Source organism: Grammomys surdaster, unplaced genomic scaffold, assembly GCF_004785775.1.
Source record: "Grammomys surdaster isolate TR1022 unplaced genomic scaffold, NIH_TR_1.0 65, whole genome shotgun sequence".
Taxonomy (NCBI): domain Eukaryota; kingdom Metazoa; phylum Chordata; class Mammalia; order Rodentia; family Muridae; genus Grammomys; species Grammomys surdaster.
In genome coordinates this window covers 2,427,769-2,443,855 of record NW_021604567.1, presented here as the reverse complement: position 1 = coordinate 2,443,855, position 16,087 = coordinate 2,427,769, and the positions used below count along the sequence as shown (strand labels likewise).

Below are 16,087 nucleotides of genomic sequence, written 5' to 3'. Positions count from 1 at the left end.
AGGGAGAGGGAGAGGGAGAGGGAGAGGGAGAGGGAGAGGGAGAGGGAGAGGGAGAGGGAGGGAGGGAGGGAGGGAGAGAGAGAGAGAATGCACTGACAACGTTAGAACTTGAGTATTCTTGGTTAATTCTTGTGCCGTTTGCTACTTGATAAACTAGTTATTAACACTGCAATAAGGAGCATACTCAAAGTTTGAGAAACAAAAGCTCACCAGACAAAAAGACATGCTATGTGCTGCCGCTACTTTTAAAAAGGTGACACTGTATGAAACCACCGCCACAGTTAGGATCTAAGCAATGGCGCTGGACTCCTTCGATTGGCAGAGGCAACTTATCTCAGCTAATAGAAACAGGAACTGGAAACACTGTTTCAAATCCTACAAGCAAAGGAATGCAATGTTTAAATTTTATCCTGGGAAAATGTAACATCTTTCCTACTCAAGCCCCTGATTTGATTTTGTGCTACCAATGGACAGAGTAGATTTCGTACCAGGACTTTAGGTATTGTTCCTGTGGAGGTTGAGACTCTGGAGTATTTTGTAGTCATCTGCGCACGTGTGATAATGTCATCCATATGTGATCCTACAAGTGATCCTGTCAGACCACTAAGGGACATTTCGAATTGTTCCACAACAGAAGCCGTGATCCTACCCTGTAGCCTCCTGGATTTCCTGAAGCATTTAGTGAACCCTGGTTTATCTGAAGGTTAAAGTCTGTGTGCTGAGGAGTAAGGCACAGACTTGAGCTTGCAACCACAGGACCTTATTTATAGAAGACAGAATGTTCTGAGCTCACCCCTCAACATTGTTTTGTGTCAATGACGAGCTACAACTCTGTCCTCTGTAACATCCACCCCAGGAGTACAAGTGTTACAGCATGTAATGTCACTACAACAGCATTTTCACTTCATTTTCTTTTTAAATGTAACTCACTGACAATACATTCTATATTCAGTCATCAGTATATGGGGGCTTCTAAATGTAATCTATTAAACTGACAACCTATTATTGCCTTAGAATAACATCTCTGTGCCCCTGGTACGTAATTAGCTTTAATCTATGCTAATTGCCTGCTCTTAATAAGCCCGAGTATGACGACCAAATTCGCTTTTTGGTGTCCACGGCCTGTAATTATACCTTACATGCAAGAAAATGAGACCTAGTGATAGCTGGGAACCCAGTAGGTGCTCAGTAATTATTTACTGCCTCAGAAATCATGAAAATACTATCCGTCTCCCCTTAGTTTTCTCTGTGACCCTGGCTAAATCGCTTAACCTTTCTGAGTCCTTATTCTGTCTTCTACAAAGCAGAGTCAGCTGGAACTGTGCTCTTCGAAATTGTTCCCATTGACTGGGCTAAGATTTTCCAAGTTTCATCCATTCTGTCTCTAAGGTTTTATGATGTTTAGAGGTATCAACACAACCTAAAAATGGAAGTTTTGAAAATATTCCCAGCTGGGCAGTGGTGGCACACGCCTTTAATCCCAGCACTTGGGAGGCAGAGGCATGTGGATTTCTGAGTTCGAGGCCAGCCTGGTCTACAGAGTGAGTTCCAGGACAGCCAGGACTATGCAGAGAAACCCTGTCTCAAAAAAAAAACCAAAAGAAAAAAAATTCCCAAGATTTTATACAAAAAATACACACATATAGATAATGTGAACTGTCTATATAGGGAGATAAAAGTGCATTTAACTATATAAGAGACACTACTTAAAGAATTATTAAATTTTATTCACACACCTTTTATAAGCATAAGCCCTCTAAAGATGAATAAGCCACATAAAATCTTGACTGTCTTCCAGAAAACACTTTCCCACCAAGAAGTAAGTACACCGCTTATGATGGATCAGATGAGCCATCTGGGTATATTACCAGTTATCATTAATGCATTTTCTCATGAGAAAAAAATAGCATTTATCCTTTACAAGCATAATAGTATTAGTTCCTGCCCAGCTATCTCCCTACTTCCCTTCTTGGTTGTTGCCACTTATTGCTTTATTAAGGTGAAGAGAAGGCCCCTTATACACAATTTTCAGCTGTCTGTGTCTTGCTATGTCTAAACACTGAAATTAACATGTAAGTTTCCTGGTACATATAAAAATAATGATGGTATTTAAAAATTTCATTCAATTTTCTCATAAAATGATTATGGTACTCATATTTATATTTTGTTTAGTTAAGAAGAAAAACAAAAAAAATTTTTGCTTACCCAGCAGTAGTTTTGACAGCTTTGGGGCTTATATTAATAAGTTCATCAAGACTGTGCTGTTTACTAAATCAAAGAAAAAGAAAATGTCAAAGTCAGTAAAAAGTTAGTGTGTGTGTGAGCATGTGTGAGTGTGTATGTGTTTGTGTGTATGTGTGTATGTATTTGTGTGTATGTGTGTATGTGTGAGTGTGTTTGTGTGTGTATCTGTGAGTGTGTGTATGTGAGTGTGTATGTGTGTGAGTGTGCATATGTGTTTGTGTGTATGTGTGTGTGTCTGTGAGTGTGTATGTGTGAGTGTGTTATGTGTGTGAGTGTGCATGAGTGTTAGTGTAGTGCATGAGTTTGTGAGTGTGAGTTAGTGTGAGTATGTGTGAGTGTGTGTGAGATATGTGTGTATTGATTGTGTGTGAGATGAGTGTGTATGTGTGATGTATGTCTGTCAGTATGTGTGTGAGATATGTGTGTATGTTTGAGATGTTTGTGTTTGTGTGAGTGAGTGTGTATGTCTGAGATGTTTGTGTTTGTGTGAGTGTGTGAGTGTGTATGTCTGAGATGTTTGTGTTTGTGTGCGTGTGTGTATGTGTGTGTGTGAGATGATATGAAGTTTCTACCTCAGATCATTAATTACTTTGACTTTTGTTTTGTTTTCATATAGAGTCTCCCTACTTCCTTTGTAGAGACACAGGCTGGTCTTGAACTCTAACCTCTGCCTTAACCTTCAGTTCTGACAGTATAGGGATGGATAGGACCATCCTTTATAAAGAAGAGCTTCATAAGGATTAAGACACGCCCTGGGGCCACATCCCCAAGAAATACTGGAGGCAAACCAAACTTGAACACACAGCCCCCAGAGAAAAGCAGCATGCACGCTCACTCCTTTGCCTTCCTCCTTCAGGTGGAGTTCAGGACAGCTGCTGGTGAGCTCTGTGATGTTTCCCTGAACATCCTCCTCCTCAGTGCGCAGTAGCCCCTTTTCATGAGCATATTCATTACCAACATGGTTCTCACTGGAACTTTTTAAGTGACAACTCAGAGTTTCTCCGCCACGATTTTGTTAACTATTGCTCCAATATATAAATGGTCTCAACCTCTCAAAACGGGAAGTAAATTCAATGTCATGTAAAACTATTCTAAATTAAGTATAAACCTGTTAGGTTGCCAGTTCTCTCACATGTCATTTAAATATTAATCCTTGTGGTTGTGGATCAGCAGCAAACTGATATTCTTCAGTTTATTCATTTTTATACACTTGTAATTTATTAACTAAGAATTTGCAGTATTAACCGACTCGTGTGATTATGGTGTCACAAGACATTTCTCAAGTAGTAATTACACAGAATTACCATCAGAATTATCATCTTCAACATAATGCAGTGAAATAAATGGAAACAATAATAAGAAAAACCCCGTCTAGCAATTTACAGACCAACAAATCATCTTCTAATTTTTTATCCCCTCCTTTGAAACATCTTTAGTCAGTCCTACTCCGTTTGCATAAACTGGAGGATGTATAAATCAATAATCTCCCAAAACTTACATTTTGTTTGTTGAGGGGGTCACCTTGGTAAGACTGTCCGGTTCTTGGTTCCTGAAAGTAATACATTGCGATATCTAGAAAGGTCAACTAAGAACAGCCACGTTATACTTTGATCCTTAATATCAAATCAACTGAAATTTAGTAATTTAAAACCCCAGCATGACTTGAATCCCCTTCTTAAACTTTATTATATAACATTTGCAAATATAACACACACACACACACACCAAAACAAGCCACACACAAAGTCAATACACCACAATGAGTTTCTCTATAGTGAGTATTATAATAGTTAGAATAATTATTCTGAACAGAAGCCGGGGAGCTCTGTAGTGGATTGTATACTTCCACTGTAAAGGATGTATTTGGTCTCTAAATTCAGTAAGGTTTTCTTCTTGGTTGGATTGTGAAATCTCAGGACAATTTAGCACTAAATATTTGGATACAGGATGGCAACATCTTCAGTTCAGCCTCACTAAAACGAAATCATTTATTCAAAGCAAGGGCAACTGGCTATACTTAAGAAGTTGAGTAACTTCATTATAGATTGAATCCTCTCTCCCTTCCAAATACTATCCAGGCTAAGGACCTGCTGACTAAGCCCTGCCCCCTGGACTAAGCCCTGCCCCCTGGGCTAAGCCCTGCCCCTGGGCTAAATTCCTCCTGTATGCTAATTTTCTAGTACATATTTACTGGAACATAGACGCTCTCATTTATTCACCGGGTATTTTCTATTTGCTTTCACAGGGGTGGCAGGATTATGTGGTTACACGGAGATTATTTTGGCTTCTCATATCTGATCTACTTGCTCTTTAGACCTGTGAACAAGCTGCCGGCTTCTGGTCTTGTCTATATAAGCTTTGTTGTTAGCTACACACTATAAAACAGCATTGCTATTCAGAGACACAGGAAATGGTCACAAAGAAGGCATCTATCTATCTATACACCATTCATATCTAACTCAATATAAGTTGACATAGCAATGTGTATTTATGGTCTGGTTATATTTCTTTGTTTACTTGATATGGTATGTCACAGGGAAAGTTCTTTCTATATGAAAGGTAAATAACATTTTAAAATTTTTTTCAATTAACCAAATGTGATTTTTTTTTTTTAAAATGGACTCCTAGGATAGGACACAGATCAGTGGGTGACACTTGGTACACAATGGTAAGGACTGTAATTTAGATTCCTAGCACTCATGTAAGGCAGATCTGAAGAGGACAGAAGATTCCCCCACAGCAAGCTAAGTAAGCTGAATTCTAGCTAGACTGCCTAACCAAGAAACTTTGGTTTCAAGTGAGAGACTTTGCTTCAATAATTTAAGGTGAGAACAGCCAGGGAAGATACATTGTCAACCTTTGACCTCTACATACAGACAATACATGTAGGAATCCACACATAGATCCATATACATGAGGACAGATATACATATGTGCACACCATTCACACACACACACACACACACACACACACACACACACACTCAACTTCCTAACTTCAGAATTGGTTGGGTTTTAGAGGAAGAGAAAATAGAGTATTACGGATCTGTCTGGTGCTGTTTGTATTTTGATATAAATTTTGCTCTCCTGGGAGGAGCTATGGACAAGGAGTGACTCACATACTCAGGTGACTTCTTATGAACCCCTAATAAATAAAGGAGCCAATCACTGGGCGAGTAGGAGGGACTTCCAGGTTGGACAGAGGGAAGAGAGGGAGCAGGAGAGAGAGAGAAGGTATTTTGGATCCAGGATAGCATAAGGGCAAGGTGTAGCTACTAGTGTTTCCTGGTTTCATGGCAGATCTGCCAGGATTCACCACTGGGGAATTAGATTTATATAGCTTACAAGATTAGGATTCTAGTTGTTGTGCCCAGAGACTGAGTTGCCATTGTTTCTGAACTAGGTTTGTGTGATGTTTTTCTTCTCATGGCAGCTCAACTAGATTCAAGAGAAAGGTACAGTGGCAAAGTGTGTGTTTGCCTGACATGCACCACAAAAGCCATGGGGGATTTGAAGCACAGGGCTTCAAATGGTAGAGCCAACCAAGGGAAATTAGCAAGCAGGGTGGAGATGTCTCAAGGGCCCCAAGCGACAGGGTCTGCCACGATGAGAGCACCCCAGTGGGGTTGTGTGGCCCCGCTGGTGCTGGGCATAGCGCAGAAATCATGCCATTCATTTTTATATTTCCCACAACAATATTAATACTGTTGGGAGAATATATAGAGAATAAAGGGACAAAGGGAATAAAGAGAGAGAGAAGAAGCTTTTGTCATCTCCAGACTTCTGTATCAGCTACCTGGTTTGAGAACATCGTTTTAGGATGCAGCTGCCTTATCCCATGAGAATTTCCATTAGTGTGGAATACAAATGCTACAATGGAATGAGTTCACCACTGTATTTTGAGGAACTCCTGTCTCCACCGCAGTCCATATGCAGGGAGCCTGTGCAGGGGTTTCATTCAGTACCAGCCAATGGGTTGGGGACACACCTGTTTCTCACTTTGCTTCCCTTCTGGTGGATGTCTTGAGGACAGTATAAAGCATTTCTCTGATTTTTAAGAGTGTGGCAAAAACAAAATGAGAAATAAAGTTTTATAAACCTTACCCTTGGTTAGCTCTGCTCTTTACAGGAACCCCTTTGATGAAATTGTCAAGACTTTGACCCCTTTAGAATATAGAAAAAAATAACCATATCAATTACATCAAATGGTTGAAATTATTTGTTAAGACTGATAATACATTATAATACATTTTGTTATGAAATATTTACTAAAACCTTCACATCAGACATTTTGCCGAAATTCAGTGATGGAGTTTGTTCTGGAATTGGTGTCCAGTGAACAGGCAGCCCCAGTTCTTTAGTTTGATGAAAAGCCCAAACAAACTGACTAGTCTGAGAGGCCTAGACTCATGTCTGTGGGCTCAAGCCGACAGTGCTTGCTCCTCGTTTGCACCATCCTTCCAGTAAAAGGAACCAACCAATAGTGATGCTTTCTATATTTATTAAGAAACAACTTGAACATAAATAGTCAAAGGTACCTTCACTGAACTGGAGATTAACAGACAAAGCTCTCCACTCTCAGTTAATGGCGTTCATAATTACCACTTCACTCGGGATCAGCCAACCCAACTGATGATTGCATTACACTTACAAACACTGATTAGCATGAAGCCAAACAGAACAGCATGTTAAATCTTACTCTTGAAGTCTTTTTCCTGCTATTTTATTCACCTTGATGAGATTACTAAGATCTTTGGAACTTTAAACAGACCAAGCAAAAACCCACTCAGTAAAAATGGAATGAAATCAAGTGGCCATTTTGCTTATAATCCTATGGATCTGCATGTCCTCAAGATAAATTTTACTATTAAGTTTTGATAGAAATCAATATTGTTCTAAATCTCCAGCTTACAGGAGTTAAACTTTAACCTTTATACGAATCATTGGTATACTGGTTTGGTTCTCAATTTTTACTCAAAACAAACCTGAACATTGGGCCATCATTGAATTTTTTTATTATTATTAACTTATTTTGGAATAAGGCAATGATTTACCCAAAAACTTATTCTGACTTCAGAAGCATTCATAGTTATCCTGTAGCTACAACTAAATGGTGTTTTGATAATAATTTCCATTTTCAGCACTATTGTTTTAAAGAAACCTTACAACCACTGTTCCACTTGATCCTTCTTGCTTTCTGCTGCCAAAGATAGGATAAGTATATTATCCTCATGCTGTAACTGGCCGGCTGCACCTCAGTGTCCACAGGAGTTGCTCAGAACCTAGTAAGCAACGAGCTTCAGGTTTGCTGGGCCCAAGGATCCCAGACCATCTTTTTGTATTGATGCAGAGAAAAGAGAGAGGTAAGATGTAATTCTCTCACCCTTTGCTGCTTCTGTTTACTTCCGGGATGACTTTGATAAGATTGTCAAGGCTCTGGCCCCTTTAAAACAGTGAAGAAATGAAGTGGTTAATGGTAGAGTTTCAATAGCGTGAAACTACTAATTAAAGCTCAGGAAGAGAATAAACACACATTGAGATCACACCAAAGAGTTAAAGGTGACTGTGCAGGGATTTATATACATCAGAACTCACTGAGTGAGACTTATGCAGACATTTGCTGTTAGAAAATTTCACTAGAGCTCTCTATTTTGGTACATTTAATGGTATCCTGTTAACCACTGCCAAGAATATAAAACAGTTTTTAATTAGTTCATATACTTGTCTCATAGAACATTCCAGAAAACATTCTCTCTTGGTAGCAACCTTTAACATGTGTGAAACTGTAGGGGGAGGAACTGAAACAAACTTTCTTAAATACTTATTTTGTTAACATTTATTGGTAAGTTTTCTATTACAAAACTACATTAAGATAAATGCACCAATTTGTTTAAAATGCACCATATGCAACCTAGTCTACCTCTGGTACTTATACCTCATTAGAACAAGACACATTGTACCTGATTGTTTTAGGAACAAACAATAAGAAAACTAAAGCCTATGGATTTCTGAAACATACCAAAATGTAAGCCATATTGGCTGGAATGTGAACTCCATAGTTACTGAAAACATTTGCACACTTTGCTGTTGGCCTTGACTATATGCCTGCTTCTGATCTTCATGGAACGATGCTTCTCTTATTGCATATGCATGTGCTTTTCACATAAGTCCCACTAGCAAACACTCCTCTGATCCACAGAGAATGCCACATGGGGAGAAGAGCCTCCTCAGGAGGAAGCTTTAACCCTCTCTCCTCACTTGGTGACCCCACAAAGATGTCTCTGAGGTTTCATTTACACAACATCAAAGATACAGTATTCAGAAACAACCAGATGTTGACCCAAGTTGTCTGCTTCATCCAGATGTCTCAGGATGTGATACTCAGACTAGAGATGCAAAGACAGTATGTGCACATTCATTACGGCAACGATGGAACAATTGACCCCACAGGGACAGCCTCTCTACTCCAGATTAGCCCTTGTTTGTCACCTAAATGAAGCCCGGGGAGTTTAAATGACATGGTCTTAGGGAAAAAAATTCCCAGGTTTCAATTGCAAGATGTTATAAGTAACAGACCAACAAGATCAACTTTGTGAATGTTGGTTGAGGAATTTGCTTATGAAGACTTCAGACTCACTGAATGAACTCCATAGTGTACAAAGTTAAATTCTTAATGCATAAGGTCAGTAAAGAAAAGTCAACTAAGTACTGTGGTGATCCAATTATTACAATGATATACTATTTGAAGTTTAACTCACAGTGCATATATCATTAGTATTTATACATCCTTGCAGTCTACACATAGTGACGACCAATGAACTAGGCTCTGCCTAGTGGTGGGATGGGTGTGTGCAGAAGAGACACAGAAGTAGCCTACTTGAGGCTTCCATTCCAAACTGGGCAAAGGAGGGACACATACAGACATCTAAGCAAGTGTTATAATCTGTCAGTTAACTCATATCTGTTGAGCTTTAAAAACAGTATTTTGTGTTCTCAGTACTGAGGACAAGTGAGGCTGTGTAATCACATCCAGTAGCAAAAAAAAAAAAAAAAAAAAAAAAGACCTATTTGAAAGGAAGACAATATGGTGACAGTGTTGCAGCAGCATGTGCAAATGCCTTAAGGCAAGATCGTGAAATGGGATGGGAAAGGTTTATTTGATAGGACTTTATTGAGAAACTTTAAAAGTCTGTCTCTAAGCATTGGAGTTCTATTCCTCCTGAAATGGGGACACAGTGAAAGCTTTTTTAGTGAAGAAGGAAGCTTGCTTTCTGTGTGCATGTGCGTGCACCAGAGGTTGATGTCTCAATCATGTTCATGGGTTTTTTTTTTTTTGAAACAAGGACATTTTACTGAGTTCAGAGCTCACTAATTTGGTAACTACTAATTTGGGCAGCTACTCCCAGGTAGCTCTTGTCTCTACCTTCTTAGAACTGGAATTACTGGACTGTGCTGCGTGCAAAGCCTGACCGTTTCAAAGTATTGAGACTTGAATTCATGCTTGTCACTGACTGAGCCTCTAACTTCATATTTAAAATATCTACAGACTCTCATTATATAATACCTAAATTAAAAGTACTGTCCTTGCAAGCTCATAGAAAACACACATACAAATATGAACACATATATCACACATGTTCACACATGTGCATATGTCCATGTATATATACATTCATGTATACATTCGTACACGAACACTCAACCATTATTCATATATATGCAATAATTCACTTGTAAAAATATATACATGCACTCATTCATGTACATGTCTACCTGCATACATACACAGGCATATATCTCCATGTGTATACACACACACACACACATGCTTATACAGGGATGTACACATGCAAACAAGTATTCAAAACATACACACATATGCATATACCCAGTCGTGTACATGCATACCCATTTCAATATATAAAGAATAATATAGGTCACAATTTGAAGTTCTCTAATAAATATTAAATAGGAATATAACTGTGGATGTCAAGATGAACTAAAATATATGTAGGCTGCCTAGTCCAGTATGAACAATAATTAATCTGAATGGTTTTCTAACACTGACTTCTGATTCATTGTTTGTGTCTAGTATGTGCTGAGTACAAGTGTACTATGACTCCTCTTTGGTAGATGAGTGTGCTAGTTAGTCTTGTGTCAACTCGACACATGCCAGTGTCCTTTTGGAAAAGGAAACCTTCATTGAGGAAACGCCCTCAGCAGATTTGCCTGTGGCCAAACCTTTGTTGCATTATCTTGACAGATGATTGATGTGGGTACACCTACCCCAAAGCAAATGCTGCCACCCCTGGGTGGGTGGTCCTAGGTGGTGTAAGAGAGCAGGCAGAGCAAGCCACAAGGAACAAACCAGTAAGCAGCACTCCATCATGGCCTCTGCACCAGTTCCTACCTCACGGTTCCTGCCCTCCTTGCCCCTGCCCAGGCCTCCCTTAGAGATGGGCTCTAATATAAAATTGTAAGGTGAAATAAACCCTTTCCTATTCAAGTTGCTTTGGGTCCTGGTCTTTATCACAGCAGTAGAAAAGTAACTAAGACACTGAGTAAGCAGGGCCAGTGACATAGTTAGTCAGAGACTGAATTTGAATCAGGGCTCCCAGATTTCTGGTTCACACTGATACCTCAGTCATCTTCCTGAACCACTTACAGAGCCAAAGAGACCAGTGATTCCCTCTCAGCAACTGTGCAATATGTGGTTGTTTTGCCTTATACACTGGGTGGTTGTGCTTCTGACTGAGCCACATGGCCAAAAGCAGGGAGGGCAGCTTGGCAGTGTGTGCAACCGCTTTTAGCTGGCTGAGCCTTTGCTCTGTCAGCTTAGCCTTTGGGGCGTCGCTGACACATCTCAGAACCAATAAATAATATCATATACTGAGTTAACTGAGTGGGAGGAAGTTCACTCAATTGTTCGATACACCATCTTCAGCTACACGGCAACAACTGTGGCTTTAAAATGCAGTTCACATGCACTCTATCTGGTACACAAACATACATACATACATACATACATACATACATACATACAACATACATAAGCATGCATACACATTTTACTCTTATATACACATCTGCTCTTATGTATGCCTGTACTAATATACCCACACACATACTTTTATGGATATAATACTCATAATACACATATACACTAATACAAAGAGAACTAATACAGCTGAAAAGCTTAGTTAAAACTGTCTTGCAATTTCTTTAACTTATTATACAGCAAACATCACCAAAGAACAAAATGCCAAGGACTCTGTATCACTCATATCAGACCGCTTAATAAAACGTGTTTGAGAGAATAAACAAGCAGCTGGACTTGAACACCAATTCACTGTCCCAAACACAAGCACTAGCTCTTGGATGCACTTACAAATAAATGACTGGTATAGGGGTTTCAGACGTCTTACCTCTTCATATTTTTATTTGTGTCACGGTTCGCTTTAATCAGCTGGTCGACGTCTTGTTTACTTTGGAAAAGAAAACAAGTTCTAATAAATGTCATGAGAATAAATCAAAAGACTAATATCTCAGATATTACAAAGTGATAGATGTAAAAGTTCTCTACACCTGTGAGGACATTTAAAGTTCCAAATGTAAACGACAGTTCTCGTCTCTCAAGCCGAAGCCGTTTACGGTTGTTAATTTGCTAACAGCTCACACACATGTGTACTGTCTGTTCCGTTCTCAGAATGTTAGCACATGTGAGACTTCTTGCTAAACAAAATCAGCCTTGGCTTCAGGTCCAGCCAGTTAGATGGCTTCTAAGGGGCCACAGTGAAGTCGGGTGAGTTAGATGAAGTTTTCCACTAGGAACGGATTGAATACAAATTGCTACTGAACAAATTGATCCAGTCTCTTTTTTGTTTGTTTCAATAATAAGAAAATATTGATAGCTACATAATAATTTAACAATATTGAAACTACTAAAGAATCATGTCCTGATATAAGCCATGGCCATGTCCTAAACTTTAGATATCTGTTGCCTCAGAGTAGGAGACATAGTGACTCGCTTCTTACTGAATCTGCGTGCTGTCCCATTAAAAACGCACACGAGCTATGCTCAAAGCAGGCAGTGGGGGTTGGGGAGTGGTGGGGGTGGGGTTGGTAGAAGTAGAGATTGGGTATGATGCCTGCATCATCACCCTGGACAGGTGAAGCAGCAGAGTCCTTAGTCCCATCCAGGCACTGGCCCAGCCTCTCCCTGGACTGCTGGCTGAAACCACCCTCCTTAGAAAAGGTAACTTAGGGAGTCTTAGTCACAGCTGCCTTGGCTGCCTCTGTCATTCTGAAAATGTATTTCAGAACTATGTCAAGGCTGCATTCATTAGATAAATTCTACTCTCTCCCCAATCCTTAAAAAGAAATCAATACCCCAAATCAAGCAGAAGAGTAACTCAGTATTAAACACCAAGATAATTATTTTAAAATAAATAATTTATGGAAGATAATCTTGAACAGCCACATCTCCCATCTTTGTTGGCTAATTCTATACTTTAAAAATATGGCTGCGAAGCTAAAAAGTCAAATCATTTGCCTTCTGATTATTATGCAGAAATCAGAATTAGAGACATTAGTGCGACCTACCCAGGGGTACTTTCATGTCCTCTGGGGTTGATCTTCATGGCACTATCAAGATCTTTACCTCTTATGAAGAGAATGTTTGGATTAGTTTCATGACATTTCCATAGACTATATCATCCATCCTATATTTTAAATGATTAACTCATTAAACCATTATTAAATTATTATTTCACTGGAGAAAATTATTATTCTGCTATAAAATTTATTTTAGTATAAAATTGACTAAGTAATACAGTTAAGTAAATCTCCACGATTTTGTTGGGCTGTATATAAGTATGTTTAGATACAATCATAATCCATTCTTCAAACTGAATAACAGGACCTCAGAAGTAAGACATGTAAACTCGAGGACAGATTCGAAGCTGTGACTCCCGTCACACCACTGAAGTCACCAGTTAGTCAACAGAAGAAGCCTGAGACTCAGAGACCTCTAGGCAATTCTCACCTTCTGCTGCTTCTCTCTGCCATGGCATTCGTCCTGATAATTGATCTGAGATCTTGGCTTCTTTGGGGGGAAAAAAAGTCATCAAAACTTATGTCAGCACAAAGGAACACTCTCACACACATGAGCTCATACAGGCTATAGGCGAGTGCTCAGGACCGAGCCAGGTGGGGTCCCAGCCCTGAGGGGGAAGTGGACAGTTACATTCCATCTCTAAACAAGAAGCTACTCTGATCTGCAATTGCTTGTAAAGGGAAAATTTGTTTTCTGCAGTGGAGTGTTACTGGGAATGTAAACCACACTTGACGGCAGGTCAATGCCCAGCAGCAAATGGCCAACACAAAAAGAACTCACTGATGTTTTTGAGGAATTTTTGGGTTTGGTTTTGTCTAATATTGGGCATTTTTTTATCTTATTGGTCTTTTGCTTGTATATTGTAGTTTTTGATTTTGAGTTTTCATAGGGCCTGCGTGTATGTATGTGTGTGTGTGTGTGTATTTTCTTATGCTTTTTCATTGTTATTTTTTTTCTATTTTTTTCACCAGTTTGTTATGAAATAAAGCGAAAGGAAGGAAGGAAGAAGAAAAAAGGGAGAGAGGAAGAAAAGAAGAAAGATGTTGAGGAGGTGGGGGATCTGTGAAGAAATGGGGGAGGGGAAACAGTGATCAGAACATAGTGTATGAATTTTCAATTTAAAAAAATTTAAGTCAGTTAAGTTACATGTAATATTTGTAATATCCTCTGAAAACCATTGTGTTGGCTTGTTTTCTATCAACTTGACACGACATAAGGTCACCTTCGAGGAGGGAGCCGGAGGAAGGCTCAGTTGAGAAAATGCCTCCAGATGATCAGGCTGCAGGCAAGCCTGTTGGCCATTTTCCTAATTAGTGATTCATAGGGGAGGCCCCAGGCCATTATGAGTGGTGCCATCCCTAGGTGGTGGTTCTGGGGTCTATAAGAAAGCAGGCTGAGCAAGCCAGTGAGCGGCACCTTCATAGACTCTGCATCAGCTCCTGCCTCAAGCTCCTTTTCGTGTTTCAGTTCCTGACCTGACTTCCTTGGATAATGAACATTACTGTGGAGGTGTACGCTGCACAAACCCTTTCTGTGCTCCCCTAGTTGCTTTAGCTATGAGTAAACCTAACTGTGCAAATGAGAATGTGACTGAATGTGGCGCTGGATATTCCAGAGAATACTGACCGGGAAGACCTTTACTTTACTTACACGTGGATTACCTTTGTTTGTTTATGTGCTGTGTCATGTGGTCGTGTGTATGTCATGTGCACATATGGGTATATGCAAAGTGTATGCATGTGAACTCCAGAGGTCAACATTAAGTTTCTTACATTAGTGCTCTCCAGCTTACTTTTGGGGACATGGTTTCTCACTGAACCTGGAAGTCACAGATTCAGTTGTAGTGGCTGGTCAGCATGCTCCAGGTGTTCACACACACACGCGCACACATACACACACACACACACACACACGGACACACATGCACACACACACCTCCTCTCCTGTCTCCCTCTTCCTCAGTTTCAGTTTCAGGTTCCTTCCAGGGTTTCAGGTGTTCCACACTAACCAGGTTTTCTCAAAAGTGCAGAGGATCTGAACTTGTGTGCTTGCACAGCAGATGTGTTAGTGACTGAACCACCGGTCTCCCCACCCCATCTTCTAGCTTTTTAACTTCATTAATTTTCACAGTGGTACTTGACTTAAACAAGTTTACATCCTGTCTCTCATTTTGCAACTTTCCCTTACATTTCTTGATTCGCATTAAAAATTGACACGTGTATTAGTTATTTAATAAAACACACAATGAAAGATTTGGTGATGAGTGTATGTGGCTATCCTTTAGAGACTGTGTTCCCTTTGACCCACCATCTCTGATGCAGATACAGAGTCCATCTGTGGCAGAAAATAAGAATTAAACTCTGAGTTCTGATGAAGCACGAGAGGCTAGAGAAGAATCTCCTAAAGATGTCTACTTACCCTCTGTTGGTGTCGGCCCTTTGGTTGATTTTCTTAAGGCTCCCAAAGGCTTGATTTCTTTACAGTGTTGGGGATTGAGGAAGACAGAAAAGTGTGTGAGAGAAACTTAAAGGCATGATCAGAATCTCTTAGGAGAGCCTCAGATTTCTCACAGCAGAAATGAGATGCAATCGGGGCCTAAAGCATTGGGAATTCTTAGAAATAACTAATTCGAGTGGCATGAGAGGGTCAAGAGACACCTTGATATCAAGGTGTCAAACACTGCTCAGTTACAACTCAATCAGGTTAAAAGCAAACTTTCCCACCTCACCTCAGCCTTCTCTTTTAGGGGGATAGATTAGACAGGGAATAAGTTTATATGACGATGAAGATTTCATCCTATTTAAGCATAAAAACTTATTCACTCTAGGTAGAAATCAATTATTGATAAACACGTTAAATGGGAATATTTTGAGGACTTAGAGAAGTCAATTCCCATAAAAGTTCCCAAAGTGCCCTTAAAACATCTAACACCACCTTGAATAGTGAAATAACCATGCTCTGACTGCAATACTGTATGCAAACTGGTCACCTAGAATGGATCTCTCATGTACCAAAAACCAGAGGTTGGTAGTTGGCCATACTCGTAATCCAAGTACCTTAAAGGATGAGGCAGGAGGATTGTGTGTTTGAGACTAATCGGGCTAAATGACAAGGCCCTCTCTTAGAACAAAGAATTGAAAGCTAATCCCCTAACACTACACAACCAACACTACACAACCAAAGCTACACAACCAATACCACACAATCAATGCTATACAACCAACACTA

At 39.7% G+C, this 16,087-nt stretch overlaps 1 protein-coding gene across 1 annotated transcript in view; it reads right to left on the bottom strand.

Moving 5' to 3' along the window:
• Scel (sciellin) overlaps positions 1 to 16,087 on the bottom strand; it is a 97,571-nt gene that overhangs the window by 23,887 nt on the left and 57,597 nt on the right. The window contains exons 15-21 of the mRNA XM_028771945.1: positions 15,278 to 15,334; positions 13,289 to 13,348; positions 11,670 to 11,729; positions 7,628 to 7,687; positions 6,349 to 6,408; positions 3,743 to 3,793; positions 2,206 to 2,268 (exon numbers count right to left, since the gene is read on the bottom strand). Of these exons, the coding sequence (XP_028627778.1) occupies positions 2,206 to 2,268; positions 3,743 to 3,793; positions 6,349 to 6,408; positions 7,628 to 7,687; positions 11,670 to 11,729; positions 13,289 to 13,348; positions 15,278 to 15,334 (411 nt within the window). The remainder of the gene's footprint in view (positions 1 to 2,205; positions 2,269 to 3,742; positions 3,794 to 6,348; positions 6,409 to 7,627; positions 7,688 to 11,669; positions 11,730 to 13,288; positions 13,349 to 15,277; positions 15,335 to 16,087) is intronic.